This window comes from Aricia agestis, chromosome 12 (genome assembly GCF_905147365.1).
Source record: "Aricia agestis chromosome 12, ilAriAges1.1, whole genome shotgun sequence".
Classification (NCBI taxonomy): domain Eukaryota; kingdom Metazoa; phylum Arthropoda; class Insecta; order Lepidoptera; family Lycaenidae; genus Aricia; species Aricia agestis.
In genome coordinates this window covers 16,011,722-16,034,517 of record NC_056417.1, presented here as the reverse complement: position 1 = coordinate 16,034,517, position 22,796 = coordinate 16,011,722, and the positions used below count along the sequence as shown (strand labels likewise).

At 39.0% G+C, this 22,796-nt stretch overlaps 1 protein-coding gene across 2 annotated transcripts; it reads left to right on the top strand.

Annotated features, from left to right (window-relative positions):
- The first annotated feature begins 2,917 nt into the window (after positions 1-2,917).
- On the top strand, positions 2,918-19,699 carry LOC121732355 (lymphocyte antigen 75-like). 2 transcript variants are annotated; one of them, XM_042122209.1, is made up of 6 exons: positions 2,918-3,016; positions 8,924-9,040; positions 9,732-9,872; positions 15,007-15,201; positions 17,033-17,284; positions 19,463-19,699. In XM_042122209.1, exons 1-6 carry the CDS (start codon positions 2,971-2,973, stop codon positions 19,636-19,638), a joined length of 927 nt encoding a protein of 308 aa, XP_041978143.1. In that variant the 5' UTR covers positions 2,918-2,970; the 3' UTR covers positions 19,639-19,699. The 2 variants fall into 2 exon arrangements, with proteins under 2 accessions (XP_041978143.1, XP_041978144.1); XM_042122210.1 differs by lacking the exon at positions 8,924-9,040.
- The last annotated feature ends 3,097 nt before the right edge of the window (positions 19,700-22,796 follow it).

The window sequence follows — 22,796 nt, the reverse complement described above, 5'->3', positions numbered from 1 at the left end:
AAAAATAAGTCGGGTTTTCCTTCCTGACGCTATAACTCCAGAACGTAAGAACCGATTTCCACGGTTTTGCATTGGTTGGAAAGGTCTCGGGCTCCGTGAGGTCTACAAAAAAAAATCAGAAAAAACTTCAAGAGAAAAGCGGGAAAACAGGGAAAATCATTTTATGGCAAAACAATGTTTGCCGGGACAGCTATTTTTTTTTATAAATTTTTATGTGTTTCCCCAACTTTGTGTAAGAAAACGAAGACAAAATAAAGGCAATTTTGGCAGCATATAATATTATGTTCTATTCACGAAGTTACAGTATACGAAAGCCGGTTACTTCTACTTCACATAATGAACAGATAACATAAAAGTTTTAGTACTTACAAAAAAGTGATCCTATAAGGGTTCCGTTTTTTCCTTTTGAGGTACGGAACCCTAAAAAGTGATCGAAAGCAGATATTTCCAAAACTTAAATAGGACAAGATTGTCGTTTTTTGATTGTGTTATTAAATATTAGAAATAGTTCACACTCCCTCAAACTTTGAAATTGTAGTTGATTTCTGTATACTTAAAGCGATAAAAAGTTTGTAAAGTATTTTTGAATAGAAAATGGCTGCTTATTGACTGAACATTTCATTACAGTAAAGTTTATTTGTAAGGTGTTGATATACAGTGTTAAATATGTGATAAGAAACTGCATGATGACTTTCAAATACATTTATTCTACAATATTATACAGTGGTACACTTTCGGGCAGAGATTCCTCTTACAATTATTCTTCCGTCAAAATTCGCATCATACTGCGCTCTTGGGGTATTTATACACAATTTTTACCCGTCAACCTCCACTCCAAGTGAAGCGAACGTAGCCTTGGGATTGCACGTTGTCAGTGTGGCCAGATTTAAATATTAAAACTACCATCTAATTTAGTCAAAAATAGTTAGGTTACAATAGTAGTGTAGTTTGATCAAAAGTTCACGTCAGACAGCACAAATAAGTATTTTTTTAAGAGCCTATGCTGTCCCACTGCTGGGGACATTTCCCCTCACTCCGGTTTTTCCATTCGTCTCTCGTAAGTAGGTATGTATTATGAATTCTGGTGATCCCAAATAAGATTTAAAGCAATTGTCTGCAGGGCCCCCTACTGACGCCTGTGTGCAAAAAAAGATTTTGGCGCCATTTTAGGCAAATTTTTTGGGTCCTTGGTTTTGGCGCCCTTAAAGATGGCGATTTGGCGCCCCTAGAGGATGGCGCCCTTGTGCATTGCACCATTGCACATATGGTAGCGGAGGCCCTGATTGTCTGCACTGAGTGAAATTTTGCCTTAAAATTGCTTTAAATCGTGGTCAAAAGCAGTATGAATATCCATAAATGTTAAATTATACAAACGTTAGTAAAGCGGTAATTTCCCCGGATTGTTCCAGCCGCAGTTCTACAGCTTCTCTCCCCGAAGACCTGTCGAATTGAAGCTTAAAAATCATTTTAACTTTCGGGTTGAAACTCGGAAACCATTTAAAATTTTCCGTAAAAGTTCACCTTAATTTGAAATTATTCTCAGAAACGTTACTTCGAGTTATAACCTGGGTTTAATGACTTATCTTGTGTCTCTTTCTATATATTTTTTTTATATTTTTATTTTAAAAACAATAAAGAAAACACAATCCTAAGCTAAATCTAATACAGTGTAACATCCATTACTGGTTTTTCCACACACTGCCATTCGTCTTCGACAGCTCTTTTTATACAATAGTACTATATTATGTAGTGTTTAATGTAATTGGACAATTATACTATATACTTATTAAATAATTACATTTATTATGGTCGCTTGCTAAGCATTAGTGCCCAACCCATAATTGTTTTTGTTGTTAATTTTGACTATAATAATATACTGCTGCTATTTTGATGATACCACGAAATGTTACTTTTACTTGCTGTTCTTTACGCACCCAAACTGCTGTAGCAATTGTGTTAAAATTTGGTATGGTGATATTTTCAGTTCCGAGAAAGGTCATAGGATACTTTTATCTTGAAAAAATGTACGGTTCCCGTGCGATGAACGAATTTTGGCGCAACTGAGTTGCAGGCGTCATGTTGTAAAATGATCTGCGATAAAAAGTAACCAATGTTCAACGTTCATTCCGGTCCCATTCTATAATTAAGCCAAACATCATCAAAGTCAGTTCATTATTCAAGCCTATTCCACGCAATACAAACAAATACTTCCTCTTTATAATATTAAGTTAAGGAAACAAGTATTTAAAATTAACATTAATTACATGAATTTAACAAAATTACTTTTTTATGAGCTTCTGCTATTTAAAGCCCCCAATACATTATACAGTTCGACAGAAAAGTGTAAATTGACGTAAATATAATTACGATCGATCTTTCGGTAATGTATTTTGTAGAAGTTTGTGGGGCAAACAATTTACATCATAAAACCATTTGAGTGATTACGAAAATCGCTTGCCAAATACTTTTTAGCTTCTTCAACGATCTCTGTATACTTAAAGCGATAAAAAGTTTGTAAAGTATTTTTGAATAGAAAATGGCTGCTCATTGACTGAACATTTCATTACAGTAAAGTTTATTTGTAAGGTGTTGATATACAGTGTTAAATATGTGATAAGAAACTGCATGATGACTTTCAAAAACATTTATTCTACAATATTATACAGTGGTACACTTTCTTTCACTTACCATGTTTCAATAGTATAGATCTGATAGTTTCGTAGAAAAGTGTCTGTAATATACGGACGGACAGACAGATAGACAGACATGACGAATCTATAAGGGTTCCGTTTTTGCCATTTGGCTACGGAACCCTAATAAAAAAATTAGCGAATGGGTGTGGTGCGTCAATTAATTATTATTCACATGTTTGTTTGCTTTATTTAGTTTTTCCTCATTACTGGTCTGAGATCTGGTATTTCCTCAGTCGAGTTGATGATCTGTGTTTACCAGTGAGATCAGACGCGCATCATGTGGCTATTCAAGTACATCGCATTTACGTTATTTGTACTGATTGGTAAGTATTTATCAGATATTATTATATAAATAAAATTAGCATTATTTTTAACAAAAAATTAAAACATTAACAAAAAATATCATTACAAGTATACTTAAATGAACTAAAAAGTATAAAATAATTCTTACATTTTAGTAGTGCCGCTTTCAGAATTTGCCAGCCTCAACTATTTCTGTATACAATCTTCATTGTTTTGAAGTCGGTACCAGCTCAGAATCGTAAATTCTATGACAAAATATTTTTAATTTTTGGGACTGGTACCGACTTCAAAATTATTATGAAGATTGTAATTTGTATACAGAAAATAGTTGAGGTTATAGCAAATTCCGAAAGAGGCACTACTAAAGAGTAAGAATTATTTAATACTTTTTAGTTCATTCAAGAATAAGTAATATTATTTGTTTTGATTTGGAAGTCGGTTTTAATTTTTTGTTAAAAATAATAATTTCACTCTTTTTTAGATATTTATAAGGCTTTCTGTAAAGACTAATGCGTTCTGCATAATGACTTTGGATCCGGTTTACACCTTTATAATATGAAAACCCATTATCTGAATTCTGAGTTCACTACCACTTCAGAATTTCTTAAAGAACTTCAAGCAATATATACAATTGTATATGCGGGTTTATTAAGCAATGCTGAAAATGTAATGTTTCTCTACAGGCTCTAGAGTTCTGTTCTGTGTCTGTCGTTCTACAGGGTGCAATTTAACCTTCCTGCCAAATTTGGATATATTGATCCTTGTTAAAAATAAAAATACACGTATTTCTTCTTTAATAATCACTCAGTACTGAAATTTTGAGAAATAGCCTCTGAAAGTTTAAATCCTACCAAACACCACAAAATATGAACACATCCGCGGCCGGGCCCCGCCCCGCCCTTCCATTAACATTCTAGCAGTGACGGATTAAGACTACTTGATGCCCTAAGCAATACATGCCTGTGGGCCACCTATCCGTATCTAAAATCAAAATAATCTTTATTCAGAGTATTTTTTTTCACAAAAATCTTTCCGAACGTCGTAATTAAGGTGCCTACCACCGGTTCGGGAACTAACCCGGCGAGAAGAACCGGCGTAAGAAACTCACACGGGGCCATCTTTTACTAAACGGGGCCATCTTTCTCAACTAGAATCGGTCTTTGAACCTTTACTCTTCTGGTGCCTCCTCAGACGTGATGCCCTAGGAAATTGCTTAATTTGATTAAGGGCTAATCCGTCACTGCATTCTTGTTATTATCATCCCACCAAAAACATTTTCATGTAAAAATGTTGCCAAGATGAGAACATATAGTTCGTGGTGTCAAAAAGTAGTGAGATCTCATGTAGAGCCAAGTTTCTAACGTTACAGACTCAGCCCTAAATTTACAAACCTTACTTTTACACTATAGCGCGGTAAAATATGTGATAATAATATAATGTGTCAGCCGTACGAGAAGAATCTAAAAACTCTACACATTAGTCAAAACCGGTGGCCTCAAAGTTAAGGTTAAAGTTAAATTTAGCCATAACTATAAACATAACTTTAACCACGCCTCTGGTGCAACCCAATCTTAGAGTGAGTTGTACCAACTTACTTTAACTACCTATAAAAATGTCAAATGAACTGTCAAATCCCTTGTTAAAGTCAATAATGGACCTAATATTTGACGATAACCTTAACTTTAGCTAATAACTATAACAACGCCTCTGGTGCAACCCACCCTAATACGTTTCCAAAGAAAATAATTTCATTCACACATTGACCTTATAAACGAGAATTACATGATACATCTACTGACTGTCAAACAATCCAACGCGTTAATCTCACGAAATCTAACCACGGGGAGAGGGGGGGGATCAGAAAATTTGTAAAAACACCTCACATAATTTGTGGACGCCTCCTTGCTACTTAGCAACAAATACTAAAAACAAAATAAATTGAATATTTTGGGGGGCTTTCATAGAACAAACGTGATTTTTTTTGCTATTTTTTTCTATTGATAATAATAGATGTCGCTGCTGGTCGTCTACATCGCGATATAGCTAGCACGGATAGTTTCATATACTTGTTAATGTACTCTAGTCAATAAGAGTCCTGAATCTAAGAGATTTAAATTTTCACCTATCTACATCGCACTGTTGTTTGACGCGAAGATGTTTGATATAGCCGTTTAACTTTTAGGTGTAGGTTTCATAATTATTTGAACCAACCGATGTAAGACGTTGTTAACAACCTAAAAATTAAATATTCGCAAAGAATTATTGCTGAGGGCTGAGACTACGACTATACTTTGAAGTGTTTGAACTTACATATTTTTAAGACGATTTAAGGTCTAGAGTCTACAAAGTGAAGTAATTACGAATATAATATTATAATAATCCATACTAATATTATAAATGCGAAAGTGTGTCTGTCTGTCTGTCTGTCTGTTACCTCTTCACGCCCAAACCGCTGAACCGATTTTGCTGAAATTTGGTATGGAGATACTTTGAGACCCGGGAAAGGACATAGGATACTTTTTATCCCGGAAAAAATGTACGGTTCCTGCGCGATAAACTGATTTTGGCGCAACGGAGTTGCGGGCGTCATCTAGTATAATATAATATTATTTATAAAGAGTTACAGAATGATTCTGTACCTACCTACTTAATAAAAATTACCACATGCGTTTTTATGAAATTAAGGTGCAAACGAGGATGTACACTCGCAATATTATAAAAGTTGCAAGTGTCTTGTCAGGATCGGTTAAATATAAAATTAGCTGACAAACGAGCAACAGGTCACCTGATGGAAAGTAACTATCGTCGCCGAGTTGCCGGCGTTTAAGAGAGAAAAGTTATCTTTCCCTTTTTAGAGGTAAAAGAAACCAAAGGGTAAAAACGGGACCCTATTACTAAGACTTCAATGTCTGTCCGCCTGTCTGTCTGTGTGTCTCTAGGCTGTAACTCAAGAACCGCATAGCTAGATTTCTGAAATTTTCACAGATTGTGTATAGGTATCTGTTGCCGCTGTTGTTATACAACTAATACTAAAACCAAAATAAAATTAATATTTAATGAGGGCTCCCATACAAGAAACGTGTTTTTTTTTAATATTTTTTGCTCGATATCAATAACTGCAACACATAGGCACAAGAAATATTGATGAAATACTCAGTTATATTTGTACTTTAATAATCAATAATAACATTTGAATAAATTAAATAATTAAGGGGGGCTCCCATACAAAAAAATACAATTTTTAGCCTATTTTTGCTCAATTGAGGTACTGAACCATTTGTGCGCGAGTTTAACGCACACTTGGCCGATTTCTTATGAAATTGGGGGACAAACAAGCAGTCGGGCCACCTGACGGAAAGCAACTGCCGTCGTCCATGCGATCCATGGACACTGTCACATTAGAAGAGTTGCAAGTACATTTTCGCCCTTTTTATGAAGGAATAGGCTAAGGGAGTAAGTATAAGAGAACAGGGATAGGGAATAAGGTATAGTTCAGTTGGGCTTCCGGTCTTCGCTTAACTCGCTAGAAGAAACATAGCGCAAGCGCTGTTTTACACCGGTTTTCTGTGAGAGCTTTGTTTGACGCCGGTTTTCTGTGAGTCTGTGGTCTCACATGGCTAACACGTATTTTTTTTGGCACAAGGTGTATTTTATACTCTATTTTTAATTTTGTATCCAGCACAAGAAACGGGGGTATCCCATACTAACATCCCCCCTCTATATCAAGGGGACGGAATAGGTTAGGTTGGGTTTGATAATTTTTTTGTTGTTTCTGTACTAATAGTATGCTACATACCAAATTTTAGCTTTCTCAGACTTCAGGAAGTACCCTAACAATTTTGATGATCGGTGAGTCAGTGCCAGAAATGTGGATTTTTGGACACCTATAAAATCTAAAGTATAATAGTAACAATATTCAAACTTTGCGCATTTAATTATTATACTCATGCCATTATATCTGACAAATTTCAACTATCTGGCATTATCCGAACCAAAGTTACGATGGTGCAAAAATACGACGAAACGTTTCGAGAAAAGGTAGGTAGTGCCCTGCGCGCTTCGCTTGGCTCATCTTGGCGGGGGCACTCCCGTGCACCCAGATAAGTTGCGAATTTTCCCTTCATACTTTGACGGGCTTACGACCGTCAAATGTAAAGGACGTAGACAGGTATGTTTAGAATAAAATTGCTTGATACACATGAATAAAATTAATTGATACAAAAGAATGGAAAATTACAACTTTTTAATTAAGAAAAATAAGCACTTTAGAAATTTATAATAAATCTAAACCACATCCTTTGCATTTAGCCGTATTTAAAAAAATTCAATCAACTTATGTACACAGTACAACTAATAATTAGAAATCAAAACAACCCACCTCTAAATCTTATTTACTTCCATCTTGTCTACACTTAACATAGTTCAAACTGCAATCCGTTTTGCTCTAAGCAGAGTCTAGCGCGTTTTGCACATTTTCTTTAAAAGTTATTTAACACAGAATACAAATTTTTGTTAAGCACAACTTTGTCACTTTTAACCTCGTCAGAGGCATGTCTTCGAGGCTGGCTAGGCGTGTGCAGGTGTTGCGAAGTGCGAACTGTCCATAATCCGAGTCTTTGATTGTTTCGCGATTCAGATTCAGGGTACAGCTGCTGCATTCGAGAATCATCAATCAGCTGTTACGAAGACGAGGAACGCTTTCTTGCTCGTACAGTCTCTGGGTTCCGCATAACCTTTCGCCACTCAAAATGTAGCACCTCCACATTTCATAACACTCGATCGTGGTTAGGGTACATTGTAACAGACACTAATTAAAGCGCGGGGGCCAGGGGGGCCGTGACAAACAAAATAATTAGGTGTTAGCTATACAACTACGCGCGTGGTACTATTTACTAAACGGTCGCCGGCGACCCGCGACCGGCGGGCCTCCCGCCTCCCACCCCGCGCGTCACCCCCGCTTTACCCCTACGCATAACCGGTCTTTCGACTGGATGTGTTCGGCGCGCCGCGCGACGCATTTAGCGGTAAGCGTAATTATTATGAACTTATGAAGTGACCATTGTGCATAGATTTTTTTTGGGATAAAATATGTTATTGTAAAAAAATTAACACCCTATTTTTATTGGTTTAATGGACTCACCTAATGATACCTAAGCCCCAAGAAAAATTTGGCAGGTAGGTTTAATTGCACCCTGTATAATAGCACTTCCGCATGGAAACTCATCAGCTCAACATAACAAAAATATTATGCCTAAACTACTTAAAATTACATTAATATTTAGAACTGTATTTGTCCCAATAAATTAAACGTCTTTCCAATGAATCATACCTCATAGATTCCTCATTCCATGATCAAATTGCCACCTTGGGAACCGCAACAATAATGGCGCATTTTCACAGGTCGATACCCCGCATGAGATTTCTAGGGAGATTTCTAAAACGCATGCCACGACCAATGAAATAGCGCAAATAGTTGTGATAGACTCCCCGTATGATGTATACCGTATGAATTAACGACTAAATTGCGCCCTAAGGCGAGTTACGCCGTACGCGTCAATTTATACTAGCGTAGAGTCGCAAAGCGCATCGACGCGACATTACCACTATTGAACATAACAAATTAAACCTTAACTCCATGACCTATGAATATTGAAAACTTTTTGTTTTGTTGGCAAAGTATAAACCCGCGATCCACGCGCTCTACCATCGAATATACCAGACAGATAGTACTTATAGGTCAAAGAGGCCCCATTTCAGATAATTTAACAATGATCTTTTACTTTTCATCGCTGACAGAACTTACTTGTTCAACGGTTCCTATTAAATGTTTTCAAGGAATCATTATCTTAATATATATATATATATATACCACCACCACCGAAACCGGTATGGGAGTTATTATTATCAATCTTATAATTGTTTGTCAGAGTGTAAGAAGTTCAGGTTCGACTACCCGAACTATGACAGCGAGGTGGATGGCTGGTTCAAGTTCCACCGCATACCGGCCGTGTGGCGGGACGCGAGGCTGCGCTGCAGGATGGAAGGTAAGTTACAAGTATACACAACTTTAAAATCGTTTGGCGAAAGTGGGGGCTGATTCTCAAACCTCGAATGTCGTCTCTCTCGCGCTTGAGACAGTACGCTTGTCAATTCTTAACAATAAATATCGAAATAGAAGGCAGCGTTTTTGTGCGTACAAACATCTGACGAGCATTCATAAAGTTGTGCCTCACAAGTTTTTAAACTCGTTTCGGTATTTTTATTACTTATTATCATTAGCTTACAAAAAAACGCATTTTTTTGCATAGCTAAAAACTTCGTTAATTGCATTTTGTCTATTATCACTAGATTTTATTATGTTTATAAAGTTAAAAATTGTCATTTCGCAACTCTTCGGAATACTTTAAAAATAATGCAGGAACTAAAAAGCTCAACTTTCATACACAGACATAATTATTTTATACGTAGGAGAGCCATGCTTCGGCACGAATGGGCCGCGCCGGCTCGATCGGAGAAATACCACGGGCTAACAGAAAACCGGCGTGAAACAGCGCTTGCGCTGTGTTTTGCCGAGTGAGTGAGTTTGCACCTGCAGCTCTTCTGATGGTGCGAGTGTCCATGGGCGACGGAAGTTGCTATCCATCAGGTGACCAGTTTCTTCGTTTGCCACCTTATTTCATAAAAAGAATACCAAGAAAAAAAATGGAGGAAGCCAATTAATTTTCACCATTTCAGGAGCAGTGCTGGCGTCCCCAAACGACTTCCCACTGCTGGGCGGGCTAAAGCGAGTGATCGCGGACAACGTCGGTACATCTCGTGGGGTCTACCTCGGTGCCAACGCCAGGTTCTCTAAGGGTGACTTCTCCTCTATCGCAGGTATGCTACCAGTATTAGATTAGTCATTAGGGTTACGTACCCAAAGGGTAAAAACGGGACCCTATTACTGAGACTTCGATGTCTGTCCGTCTGTCTCCAGACTCTAACTCAAGAACGGTAATAGCTAGAGAGTAGAAATTTTCACAGATTATGTATATCTGTTGCCGCTATAACAGCAAATACTAAAAACAAAATAAAATTAAAATTTAAGGGGGCTCCCTTACAACAAACTTGATTTTTTTGCCTTTTTTGCTCTATATCAATAATGGCAACAGGTAGGTTATTAGATTAGATTTTTAGATAGATTAGATTTTTCTCAAAATCCTTAGTTATTTGTGTACTTTAATATTTAATCATGATATAAAAATAAAATAAAAAATGAAGGGGGATTTTTGGCCTAATTTTGTTCTATGAGAGACAGACAGACAGACGCAGACGGACAGACAGACGGACAGACAGACGGACAGACAGATGGACAGACAGACGGACAGACGGACAGCCAGACGGACAGACAGACGGACAGACAGACGGACAGACAGACGGACAGACAGACGGACAGACGGACAGACAGACGGACAGACAGACGGACAGACAGACAGACGGTCAGACAGACGGACAGACAGACGCACAGACAAAAAATAAAAATAAAAAATAAAAATAAAAAATGTTTTATTTCTGAGTAGATTTTAAGAAAATACTTTCAGAATGTTAATATTAGCTACGGTGCCTACCACCGGTTCAGGAACTATCCTGGCGAGAAGAACCGGCGTAAGAAACTCGCACGGGGCCCACTTTTTTTACCAAAAAAAAGTGAGGTAAAAAAATTAATCTTTTAAAATAAAATTTACAATGCTGTAACTTAAAATTATACAATGTCAACATACATACATAGTAAGTCATGTACAATAATGTAGAAGTAGCCTTGTAAGCAGCCATCCTACTCCCAAGATGTGCCATCATTTATGAAATCATTGACCTTGTAATAGGCTTTGGCACACAAACGCTCTTTGACTACTTTCTTAAATTTATTAATGGAAAGATTTTTAACGTTTTCTGGGATTTTATTGAAAAGGCGTATACATTGACCTTTAAAAGATTTACTGACTTTACTAAGTCTGATCACTGGCAAATCTAGCTTGTACTTATTTCTGGTGTTTCTACAATGAATGTCACCTTTGGCTTTAAATTTACATATATTTTTTCTAACATGTATTACATTATCTAAAATGTATTGAGAAGCTACTGTCAGAATACCAATTTCTTTAAACTTTTCTCTCAAAGATTCAAATGTAGACATTTTGTAAATCGAACGTATAGCTCGCTTCTGCAGCACAAATATAGTATTAATATCGGCAGCGTTTCCCCATAAAAGGATACCATATGACATTCTACTGTGAAAATAGTTAAAGTATACTAATCGTGCAGTGTCTTCGTCAGAAATTTCCCTAATCTTTCTGACTGCATATGCTGCAGAACTGAGTCTATCTGCGAGCTTAGCAATATGAGGACCCCACTGTAATTTACTATCTAGTGTAATACCTAAAAATACAGTAGTGTCCACCAAATTCATTTTCTCATCATTCAATAGTACATTGGTTTGAACTTGCCGTACATTGGGCAAAGTAAACTTTAAACATTTAGTTTTCGTAGAATTCAAAAGTAAATTATTAACATTAAACCAATGTACTATTTTTGAAAGAGTACAGTTTACCTCGTCGTAATTAGACTGTTGTCTCTTCACTTTAAAAATAAGTGAAGTGTCATCAGCAAAAAGTACTATTTCATTATCATTATCCTTAACTAGATAAGGTAGGTCATTTATGTAGACGAGAAAAAGAAACGGGCCTAAAATAGATCCCTGTGGGACACCTAATTCTATTTTGGTTCCATTTGATCTCTTATTATTGATTTCAACCCTTTGAGTCCTATTTTTGAGGTAAGATGTCAAAAGGTTGAGTGCTGAGTCCCTTATGCCATAGTGGTGTAATTTCCTAATCAATGTAGCATGCTCGACACAGTCGATGGCCTTAGAGAGGTCACAGAAGACACCTAAGGCATCCTGCGATCCCTCCCAAGCTTCAAATATACTACATAGAAGACCTATACCAGCATCCGTTGTGGAACGACCCTTAGTAAAACCGTATTGATTTTCGTGTAATAAATTATTTGAATTAAAGTGTACCAATAGCTGTTTTAAAATTATTTTTTCAAATATTTTGCTAAGAGTCGGTAAAATCGATATAGGTCTGTAATTTGTCGGATCAGACTTAATTCCCGCTTTAAATAAAGGTATAACCTTGCTGTGCTTCATTAAGTCAGGAAAAACACCATTCTCTATACAGTTATTAAAAATCATTGCTAGATGAGGAGCTATGATGTCAATTACTGATTTAATAATTTTTGTAGACAATCCCCAAAGATCGGTGGTATTCTTAATGTTTAATAATTTAAAAGTATCAATAATGTCTTTGGGGTCAATCTCTCTAAACTTAAAATTGACATTACATTCCTTTACATTATCTTTGAGTAGTTTTTCGGCAGCTGCAGGTGAGGAGTTTAAGTTTTTCGTAGTTGAAACCGGAATGTCAGCAAAGAATTTTTCAAAGGCTGTCGCAACTTCTAGGTCATTGGTAATTTCTTTATTTTCAAAATACAGTTGAAAATCCGAGCTACGACAGGTGACGTTTCCAGTCTCACCAGCTATTACCTTCCAAGTAGTTTTAATAAGACAGACGGACAGACAAACGAACAGACAGATGGACAGACAAACGGACAGACAAACGGACAGACAGACGGACAGACATCAAAGTCTCAGTAATAGGGTCCTGTTTTTACCCTTTTGGGTACGGAACCCTAAAAAGACATTTACCCATAAATTGAGAGAACTGTACATTTTTCTATGCCGGATATTAGTATTTTAATTCTCTTTCATCACTTTTGTTAAAAATGTTCATAAGGATAACTAAATTCGATGCTCAATATTCCAAAGGCTAAATATTCAATAGCACAGTGCTCTCAATAGCCAATGCGAATAATTTATGACCAGCGTCCCGGTGCCGGTGGTTAGCATTTTTTTCGCGCCGCTTGAAAAAGCTATTACGGATTATTTTACCTCTGAAAGCACCTTTATCCCAAGTACATAAGGCTTACCATAGAAAGGATTTTTCCACATCGCTTGACAATACTATTCAGGTTTATTTTACCCCTGAAATCACCTTTATGCTGACCACACAAGGTTCAGTATACTCGGAGTTATTCGCCACAGTATCACCGCCGTTCAGGGCTATCTTCAATGCAGGCGTACTGAAGTTCACATAAATTGTACTTTTCATTGGCACTCTCGTTATACTACGAGTTGTATATTAGTGTATACTTCCGACCATACCGAGGCAAAGAAGGCTAATGATTTTAGCTTTTTATGTATATGGCGAATTGCGAAACCGAAAGAAAAGGTTTTGGTAGTTTGCCGTCAAAGGGTAAAGGTAGTTTATGTAAAGTCTGTCAAGAAAGGGAAGAAATTAAAAAGTGGCAACATCGTAGTGTCATCCCTTTCTAATCAATCTAAGAAAAGAGGGATGACACTACGATGTTACCACTTTTTTAATTTCTTCACTTTCTTGACGCCCTTGACGGTCTATAGGTAGTTTTTTTCGCTGTAGCGCATAATTATTATAATTCGATGTGTAATGTGTCGAGCTAGCGAACGGTCGTGCTCCACGTTACACACGCCGCAAATATTATTTAATTAGTATTTTCGCGAATCGCGCGGCACGTTGCCGCTGCACGTGACCATGGCCCTCGTAGACAACGAGTTGCTGGCGTTTATCCAGCACGCCATCGACACCATGGACGAGGTCAGCATCATGCAGATCTGCAAGTCCTCCTTCACCAGTGAGATTTGCCATGCCGTCGCGACGAAGAGATGGAACCGAAAGGAGCGTCATCTCCCTGCTGAAGCAGACTGATCCAGATGAGGTACCGGCTTTTGTGGCTAATGAGCTGCACAAGCTGCCGCCCGTTACATTGGACCACGTCGACGTCGTCAGCCTACTGAAGGACATCAGGTTCCTGGAGGAGGAGCTGACCGGAGTTCGGGGTAGATATCAGGCGTCAGAAGCTATCATTAGTGATCTACGTAATGAATTATCACAACTAAAAAGTAATAATTCATTATGTAGGTCACCAGATGACGCCGCATTCGTCACTCATCGCCGAGGCGCACAACGTTTAGCCCGTCAGCATTATCGGACGGGTCAACGAACGCCGCCGCTGCCGCCCCCGCCCGCGCTCCCCTCCCGGTTGCGCCGACGTCGAGTCCACAGGCGACTCAGCAAAATTACGCGACTGTTGCTGGTCGCCCCGCGCCTCCCCCGGGGGCGCATAAAAATGGGGAAAATGAGAGCCGTAAGGCTTCGGAGAGTCGCAAGACTACGAGTACGGAGAGCCGCAAGGCTAAGAAGAGCCGCAAGGCTAAGTCTTCTCGACCTGGCAAGGACGAGAGCAGGAGGTGCGATGAGGAGGGCTTCATACTGGTGGAGAGAAGGAAGAAGAAGCCCGCCGCCCGCAACCATCGCGGCACCGCGCCATATGTACCTGAGCTGCGTCTGCGGAGCGAGGTCCCCGCGACGACGCCCCTGTACATATCCCGCCTGCACTGGTCCATGGAGGTCGAAGACGTCGTGGACTACATCAGTAAGAAGACATCCCTCCACTTGAGGGTCGAGCGTCTGCAGTTTCGCCACAAGGTCAACTTCAGTTCCTTTGTGGTGAGAGTACCGACGCATCTTCTCCCGACCTTTGAAGCGGAGGAATTCTGGCCGACTGATGTGGTTTACCGAAGGTTCCGGGGGAGACTCCGGAATGAAGCGCGCGTCACGTTGCCGTTAATTCGTGATAATGTGTAGTTGTTAAGTTTATATAATTTTTATGTATGTTAGTCATTAAGGTATATATTGTATGGGCCTACGTAGCCTGATTTAAATAAATAAATAAAATAAAAACTGTAGCCACTATTTTAATGCGGTTGTAGACTTGTGTTGCGGTGTTCTGGATCTGTCAAACACAGGTAGGACCCCCTTCCACGACCGACCGGCCTAACTATAGGTACCATTAACTTTACTCCGATGAATTACAGGAGTCCCCCTCGCCCGAATGCCGGTGGACTGGCTGCCCAACGAGCCGGACAACCTGGATAACAACGAGGAGTGCCTGATGATGATGAGTAACGGCAGTATCGCCGACGTCTCCTGCTCCAGGGTGCTGCCCTACGTCTGCTACAAGAAGAGCACCCCTGATATGTTGATCAACGACTGCGGGACTACTGATAAAGGTAAGCGGCAGGGTTGCGAGTTGCGACAGCAAAGCAGCACACATTCGACAAAAATATTTGTTTAGGAAATTGTTGACAGATGACAGAAATGTTGCGTAAGTAATAACTGCTGTTGCGAAAGGGGGCTAGACCATAAAATTAATATACCTAGCGGAATAGCTGAGCAAGAGAGATGTCACTATCAGTAACACTGCGTGGTAAAAAGAGACGTGTGATACATGACAGCAGCACTCTTTTTTTGACGTCCAGTCGGCACGTGCCGCACGTTGACAATTTAATCTCATAGAATTCATGTTCAATCATGCTTGTGTAAGTGTATACGTACACATATTTTTCACACAAATGAAACCAATTTCGGTTTTGTTTGACAGCTCGAGATTGTTGCTCTATTCCGCTAGGTATATTAACTTTATGGGCTAGGCGGAAAAAGTTGTAACGACACTTTTTTAGTACCTGCGAATGGCGTTGATGTGACGGCGATGACGTCAACTGGCGGGAAATTTAAAAATGCGTCCCATTCCTCTATAATCGCGGGAACTTTGAATTTTTTAAGCTGGGTGGGGTGGCGGTTTTTTTATTACTTTTTTTTATGAAATAAAGGGGCAAACGAGCAAACGGATCACCTGATGGAAAGCAACTTCTGTCGCCCATGGACACTCGCAGCATCAGAAGAGCTGCAGGTACGTTGCCGGCCTTTTAAGAGGAAATAGGGTAATAGAGGAGGGTAGGGAAGGGAATAGGGGAGGGTAGGGAAGGAAATAGGAGAGGGTATGGAAGGGGAAAGGGTAGGGGATTGGGCCTCCGGTAAACTCACTCACTCGGCGAACAACAGCGCAGGCGCTGTTTCACGCCGGTTTTCTGTGAGCCCGTGGTATTTCTCCGGTCGAGCCGGCCCATTCGTGCTGAAGCATGGCTCTCCCATGTCAGAGACTTCGTTCCATCTGGGTGTCCTTTGACACCTCTTAAGTTTTTATTATTATATTATTAGTTCACATTGTAAAGTTACACTATTACACGCCTCGCCAAGCGATGCACTTTTAAATTAGCCATTTAATTTGGAAAAGCAGCCCAATATTGCAGGCTGGCAAGCCTGTCAGTTCAATGGCATGTAATTTCTTGTATAGTAAAGTTTCAAAAAATCAATCATCGTCCTCTCTTCGCACTTTATTTTCTACCGTCTTTGATTTTTTTCATTTCGTGAAAAAGGACGACGTGGAATCATCGCCAAATAACTTTTTTCTTAATAACTCGATAACTCGATAAATATACAACATTTTAAAAATCCGCTAGGTTAGTGTCTCAATGATATTATAATTTTATACAATGTGTTAAAATATTAACTTAGTTTAATGCACGGGTGTGGCAATATATGAAAAATTCGTGAAAATTAGTTGCACCTTTGTGATTTTTTCTATCGAGAAAATTTTAAGATATCGTATTTTCGCTCAGATCAAATTATTGGAAATATAATGTAGTATCTATGTTTAGAAAATGAAATAATTCGGGGCTTATTTTCTAGTATTATAATGAATAATTATAAAATCGACAATTTTGCCGCCCCCTTAATGACATTTTTAAAACATCACCGTTGTAATGGAAACTGACCCCAAAAGCACTTTTGCACTACGTCCGAGTGTAGTCCTAACCTAACCTAACCGACCTGAGATTTAGGGACGACGCGCGACGGAGAGAAGTGATATATATGAAACCACATTTAATGTTCTACGTAGAATCAGTTTTATGTCTAGTCTAAACCGTATTTCCACGGGTATGAATGGGATTGGGATCGGACGTACTTTAAAAGCGCTGTAAGTCTGCTCGCACTCCACAGAATACAACCTGGAGCCCCGCACCGGCAGCTGCTACAAGTTCCACCGCGTCTCTCGCACCTGGCCTCGGGCCTACATGGCCTGCACGGCCGAGGGCGGCCACCTCGCCATCATCAACAGCCAGCAGGAGGCCCTGGTCCTGAAGGAGATCTTTGCCAATAACTCGCCCGCCCAGGTCAGCATCAACTCGAGGGAAACCATGCATATCGGTATCCACAACTGGAACGAGAGAGCGGACTGGACTACTATAAATGGTTTGTATATTTGTATCATCTTACTGACAGTATCGTCTTCATCATCGCAATCATCTTTATTATGATGAAGATTATCTTTGTCTTCGTCATTAAAATCAATATCAGCATTGTCACCACCACCATCGAAATAATAATAATAATAATATTTAATTTCAATTGAAAATTGAAGTTTCATTATCATTAACCGTATCCATAAAGTTAATATACATAGCGGAATAGAGAAACAAAGGCTTGAGCAAGCGAGATGTCACTGAATACTTAATAGTCACACGTCTCTTTTTTCATCTATTTGACAGTCCAGTCGGCACTTATCTCACGTTAACAATTTAAGCTCTTAGAAAGATGCTTGTGTAAGTGTACACGTAAACCTATTTGTACACACAGACACAGAATACATAATATTAGTACAAGTAACACATATTATTCAATTCAATTCGAATCTTTATTTTCTCAAAATATGATAAAAAGATGTCACAAGCTTGCGTTAAACAGTACATGTTTTTCCGTTTTAATGGCATGCAAATATTACAATTAATAGGATCCTCTAAACTCACTAAAGTAACAGCCAAAATATTTAAATATTCATTGATTCTCAAGCAAATATGTTACATTGATATTAATTAACACACAAATAGGTATACATTTAAAATGGAATTGAAAATTATGTAAATCAATTTCGGTTTCGTTTGGACAGCTCGGGATTGTTTCTCTATTCCGCTAGGTATATTAACTTTATGTCCGTCTTTTGAGTGCGACCCTTACTTTTATTTTGTATCGCTAGACAAGAGGTCGACAATTTTGCAAACATTAATCAAAGTTTCACCACAATTTGTTACATAAATCTGCGGTTGTCAACGTTTAGTTGTTACCGCTCCGTAAAACTCAAATTGGTTTCAAATAACAAAACTCAACAGATAACTCAAAATTCTTTTGTCGTAACTCAGAAGTTTTACACTTTTATATTTTGACGTTGTTGCTTAAAGTTTGACTGACTGATCTTTTATTTATGCTTTAAAAACTTAGAAATCCCCTCTACCTTCAAATTAATTTACACTGATGTTAAATGGAAACCTCTTAGGCCCGATTCGACCAAACTTGAAGTTACACGAGTATAACTATCATGAGAATAATTTTACTCCTTTAATTTACTCTAGGGTATTATCGTTTGCATTTTACCAAGTTACTCATAGAGTATGAAATAAAATGTCAATTATAGTTCACAATGACACCGACCTTGACAGTTGAACCCTGCTGTGCAACTATTCTCAGTTTAATATTTACTCCACCAAAATAGCTCGTGTAAATATTTACTCCCGTGTAATTACCTCATTCTTGGATTAGAAGTTGGAAAAACGCAATACCAGCTTACTCTTACATTAGGAGACAGCTGTTATACTCGAGTAAAATTTTACTCCAGTTTGGTCGAATCCGCCCTTAATCGTAGATTCATAATATGCGTATGACTACACGTAGGCGTATATTTTGTCTGCTGGCAGGGTCGCGGTTGTGTATTTTACGAATCCCTAAAGTTCTGCCTAAAGCGCAAAAGCAGGAGCACTGTTGGGGTCTAGTGGGTATGCCCGGGCGCGGCCTTCACCGCCCCCGGGGAGTCCCACATACCCCGGTGGCCCTCCCCAGACTGCCAGGGAAGCGTAAACGCATTTCCCTAACGGAAAAAGCATGTTTTTTACGTTCGACCATGATTGATTGTGCATAGATATAACTTTGCGGTGGCAATCATGGATCAATGAATGACTAACCTGAAAATAATACTTTTACATTCATCAATGTAATCTTTTGACGTGGGAGAGCCTTGCTTCGGCACGAATGGGCCGGCTCGACCGGAGAAATACCACGTCCTCACAGAAAACCAGCGTGAAACAGCGCTTCAGCTGTATTTCGCTGAGTAAGTGAGTTTATCGGAGGCCCAATCCCCTACCCTTTTCCTTTCCCTACCCCCCCCCTATTTCCTTCCGTACCCTCCCCTATTCCCTTCCGTACCCTCCCCTATTCCCTTCCCTACCCTCCCCTATTACCCTTTAGAAGGCCGGCAACGCACCTGCAGCTCTTCTGATGCTGCGAGTGTCCATGGGCGACGGAAGTTGCTTTCCATCAGGTGACCCGTTTGCTCGTTTGCCCCCTTATTTCATAAAAAAAAAAATGTTCGTCTCTTTTCAGGTGAACCGATCCCGGAGCCAGAGCATCACGTGTACTTCCAGGGGCAGCCGGACACGGAGGAGTTCTGCGGGGGGATGATGCGGGATGGAGAGCTGGGCTACTCCTGGTGCGGGGTGATAAGACCCTTCGTCTGCGAGATGAAGCCTGATAGCCTGCAGCAGGAGATCAACAAATAATAAATAAACAAATCTTTTTTTAACTTACATTTTATTCTACACGCTAATCTTACACAATCACTGATCTCGACACTAGGATTCCCTGTGTGTGTGGAGACCAGTCTCTTCCATCATGTACATAAATACTATTTCTATACATATTATAAAACAAAGTCGCTTTTTTTCCCTCATGTCCCTTTGTTCCCAACTATGCGACGGATGTTTGTTTTCTATAATAGCTAGAGTGATTAAAGAGGAAGGTTATAGGTATAATAACATTCATTAAATAGTGGAGAAATACTGTTATTGTTGGGGTTTTTAATTGCAAACGCAGGCTCAATCCTGGGGCTAAGAAATTTGTCAAAATAATGTACTAAGTATTGTACACTATGAAAAGGTCTACAGAAAACTTCGCGATGGTAAAATATGTCTATAACTGGATATCCCACAGTAACATTTATTGTCATTTACTTTTTACTACAAATAATGGCTAATTTTCGAAGTGATTTAAACCAATACAGCATCAATCCTTATTCAATGAAATACTTTAAATACATTGTTTATGCTAGCGGCCCGATACGTGCTTTGCTACGTATAAAGTGAAATCATACGAAAATCAGTTAGAACACCGATTCGTTTCTTAAAAAAATTATATTATATTAATTAATTGCCAGCTATTTAAAAACTTAATCCAAAACATTCAATTCCCCGTCTAAAAATCTCCATTAACAAAATGACCCGCCATTTATTGAATTCATTTGTTACAAAAAATGCGATAAATGAAGAACCACTCGACCGATTTTGTGCAAACTACACATAAACCATTTACTATTATAGTCCGAACAAACCCTGTGTATAGGTGAGCGGTGAGCCCGTTCTTGAGTGATAAAGTAACGACGAAAATGCCACTTATTTTTATATAATAAAGATTATATGGCCCTTTGGAACATAATATTATTATGATTTAAATGAATATTTTCGAAGATAAATAAAACAGATTTAAAAATTGAGGGCCGTAGCGTTTGCGGCGGTACCGGCTAATGCAGGCCACGAGCAGTAATGATTATAAATCAAAACTACTGGATATAATACATTTTAATATTTTTTTTATTGAATGACGTAGGATATATATTTTATACCCGTGCGAAGCAGGGGCGGGTCGCTAGTAGTACTATGCGGTCGGTGGGCGGTGGACCCTTTGGTCGAGTTAATTAATTCATAACCGACATAGCGCATTGAACATTGGCAACATCAGGCATCGACATTACATAGCGCGACCAAACGGTATAGGTTGGTCTACGCACCATTTTCCCTGAGGGTACAATATAAAGAGTTAAAGACACTCTTTTCTCTATAACCTTAATAACAATATCCATTATCTTATTTTGCGAATGTGAAAACAAAATTTTCGTTGGAAGAACCTTTACGAACCATATAATAATAATATTGTCACGAAAACAAAGCTGCGAGGCTGAGAGCCAAAGAAAATGTCGAATTTATGGTAATCGTGTCTTCAAACAACAGTTTATTCGAGTTTCAAAAATATTATACTTGTACCGAAGTGGAGTGTACAGCTAATAATATACCCGTACCAACGATGTCTATTGTGCCCGTACCTCCGAGGATCGGAGTCGAAACTTAACTTGTTAAATATGTCATTCTTATTGCCGCACCCAGAGACGAATATTAATTAGTAATTACTTAACTGTTATTAAATAAGAATTTTGACATAAGCCCTACATTTCAATTATATAATATAAGCTACCTATTATTGTAACACACATACGCAAAAAATAAATAAATAAATTTGAACGAGGAATAAGTGAACTTTTGTATCTGTGTTGGGCGAGTTTGATTTCAATGACACAGCTGAATTCGGCTGAAACTACTGCATCATATTTTCAAGTATTCGTAATACGGATGGGGAGTAGACTTTGTTGTTGAGTAGACGCGTGGAAGAGATCTCCTTCGAGAATCTACCTCTCTTTCTACCGCGGGTTCGATGCCTGCTCTGCTTCTTCATTGTCACTGCTGCGACGACCGGCATCGTTCTTTCCACTTCACACCACCAAAACGTCTCCACCGGTGGTGTCATATGGAATCTCTAGTCGCTATGACACCACCCTAGAGATGTCAACATGACCATTTGAGTGACAGATAAACTTTACTGCTTGAACTTAATTGGACTTTTCATATCAACAAGCAACTGTGTAACATCACTAATAGTCGATGGTGTCATAGTAAATGGACTAGAGATTCCATAAACCACCGGTGGTCTCAAGTAGAATGATCGACCGGCATTTGGCAAAAAGAGTCTGACGTGGTGACAGCTGGAACTAAATGTTTTTATTTATATTTAGTTTGTTATTATTTTTAGCAATATTCCGCGAAAACAACTTCCACCTTTAAGTAAATGAGTGAGTGTACGCATAGGCATGCGTACAGCACCTCCCTCCTCCCACACTGCCTATGCGTACATCCGTTAATGACTTAACGGATGTTGTTCGTAGAGTCCACATCCTGAGGATGCTCCGGTGTTGGGGCGAAACGCGCGTCGAGGTTTTCAACCTGCATGGTGGTGAGGGGCCTTGCACGGATTTGCCAACATTATTGCTTGTGTGGTGGTGGTGTTTGCAAGTTCTTGCATGCGAGTGTACGCATAGGCAGTGTGGGAGGAGGGAGGTGCTGTACGCATGCCTATGCGTACACTCACTCATTTACTTTAAGGTGGAAGTTGTTTTCGCGGAATATTGCTAAAAATAATAACAAACTAAATTTAAACTATGGATTTCCGCAAAGTAACGCCTGATTCCATTAACTGTTTTTATTTATGCCAATGTTGCAGTACCTGTCAACACTAGAACATTTTGTGTCGATGCGTCCAACTTTCAAGCGTAGCGTAGGGTTGCCTATAATAAAAGAAAATCACCCTCTTTTAAAACACACTCTTTTTGCCAACCTGTATATTTAAACCCTACCTTTTACTTAGGTTCAAAACCCCAATACTTTTTGATATTGCAATAAGGCAGTTCAACGTTTGTACCGCGTCTACACACGCCCGGCTAACGATATTTCACGCCGATGTATCAACGTTCGAGAGATTTCTCCGAGGAGAACGCGTAAAAAATGATGTTTAGGGTAGATTGTTTTCTTTTTTATACGATATCTTAAAGGGTGTA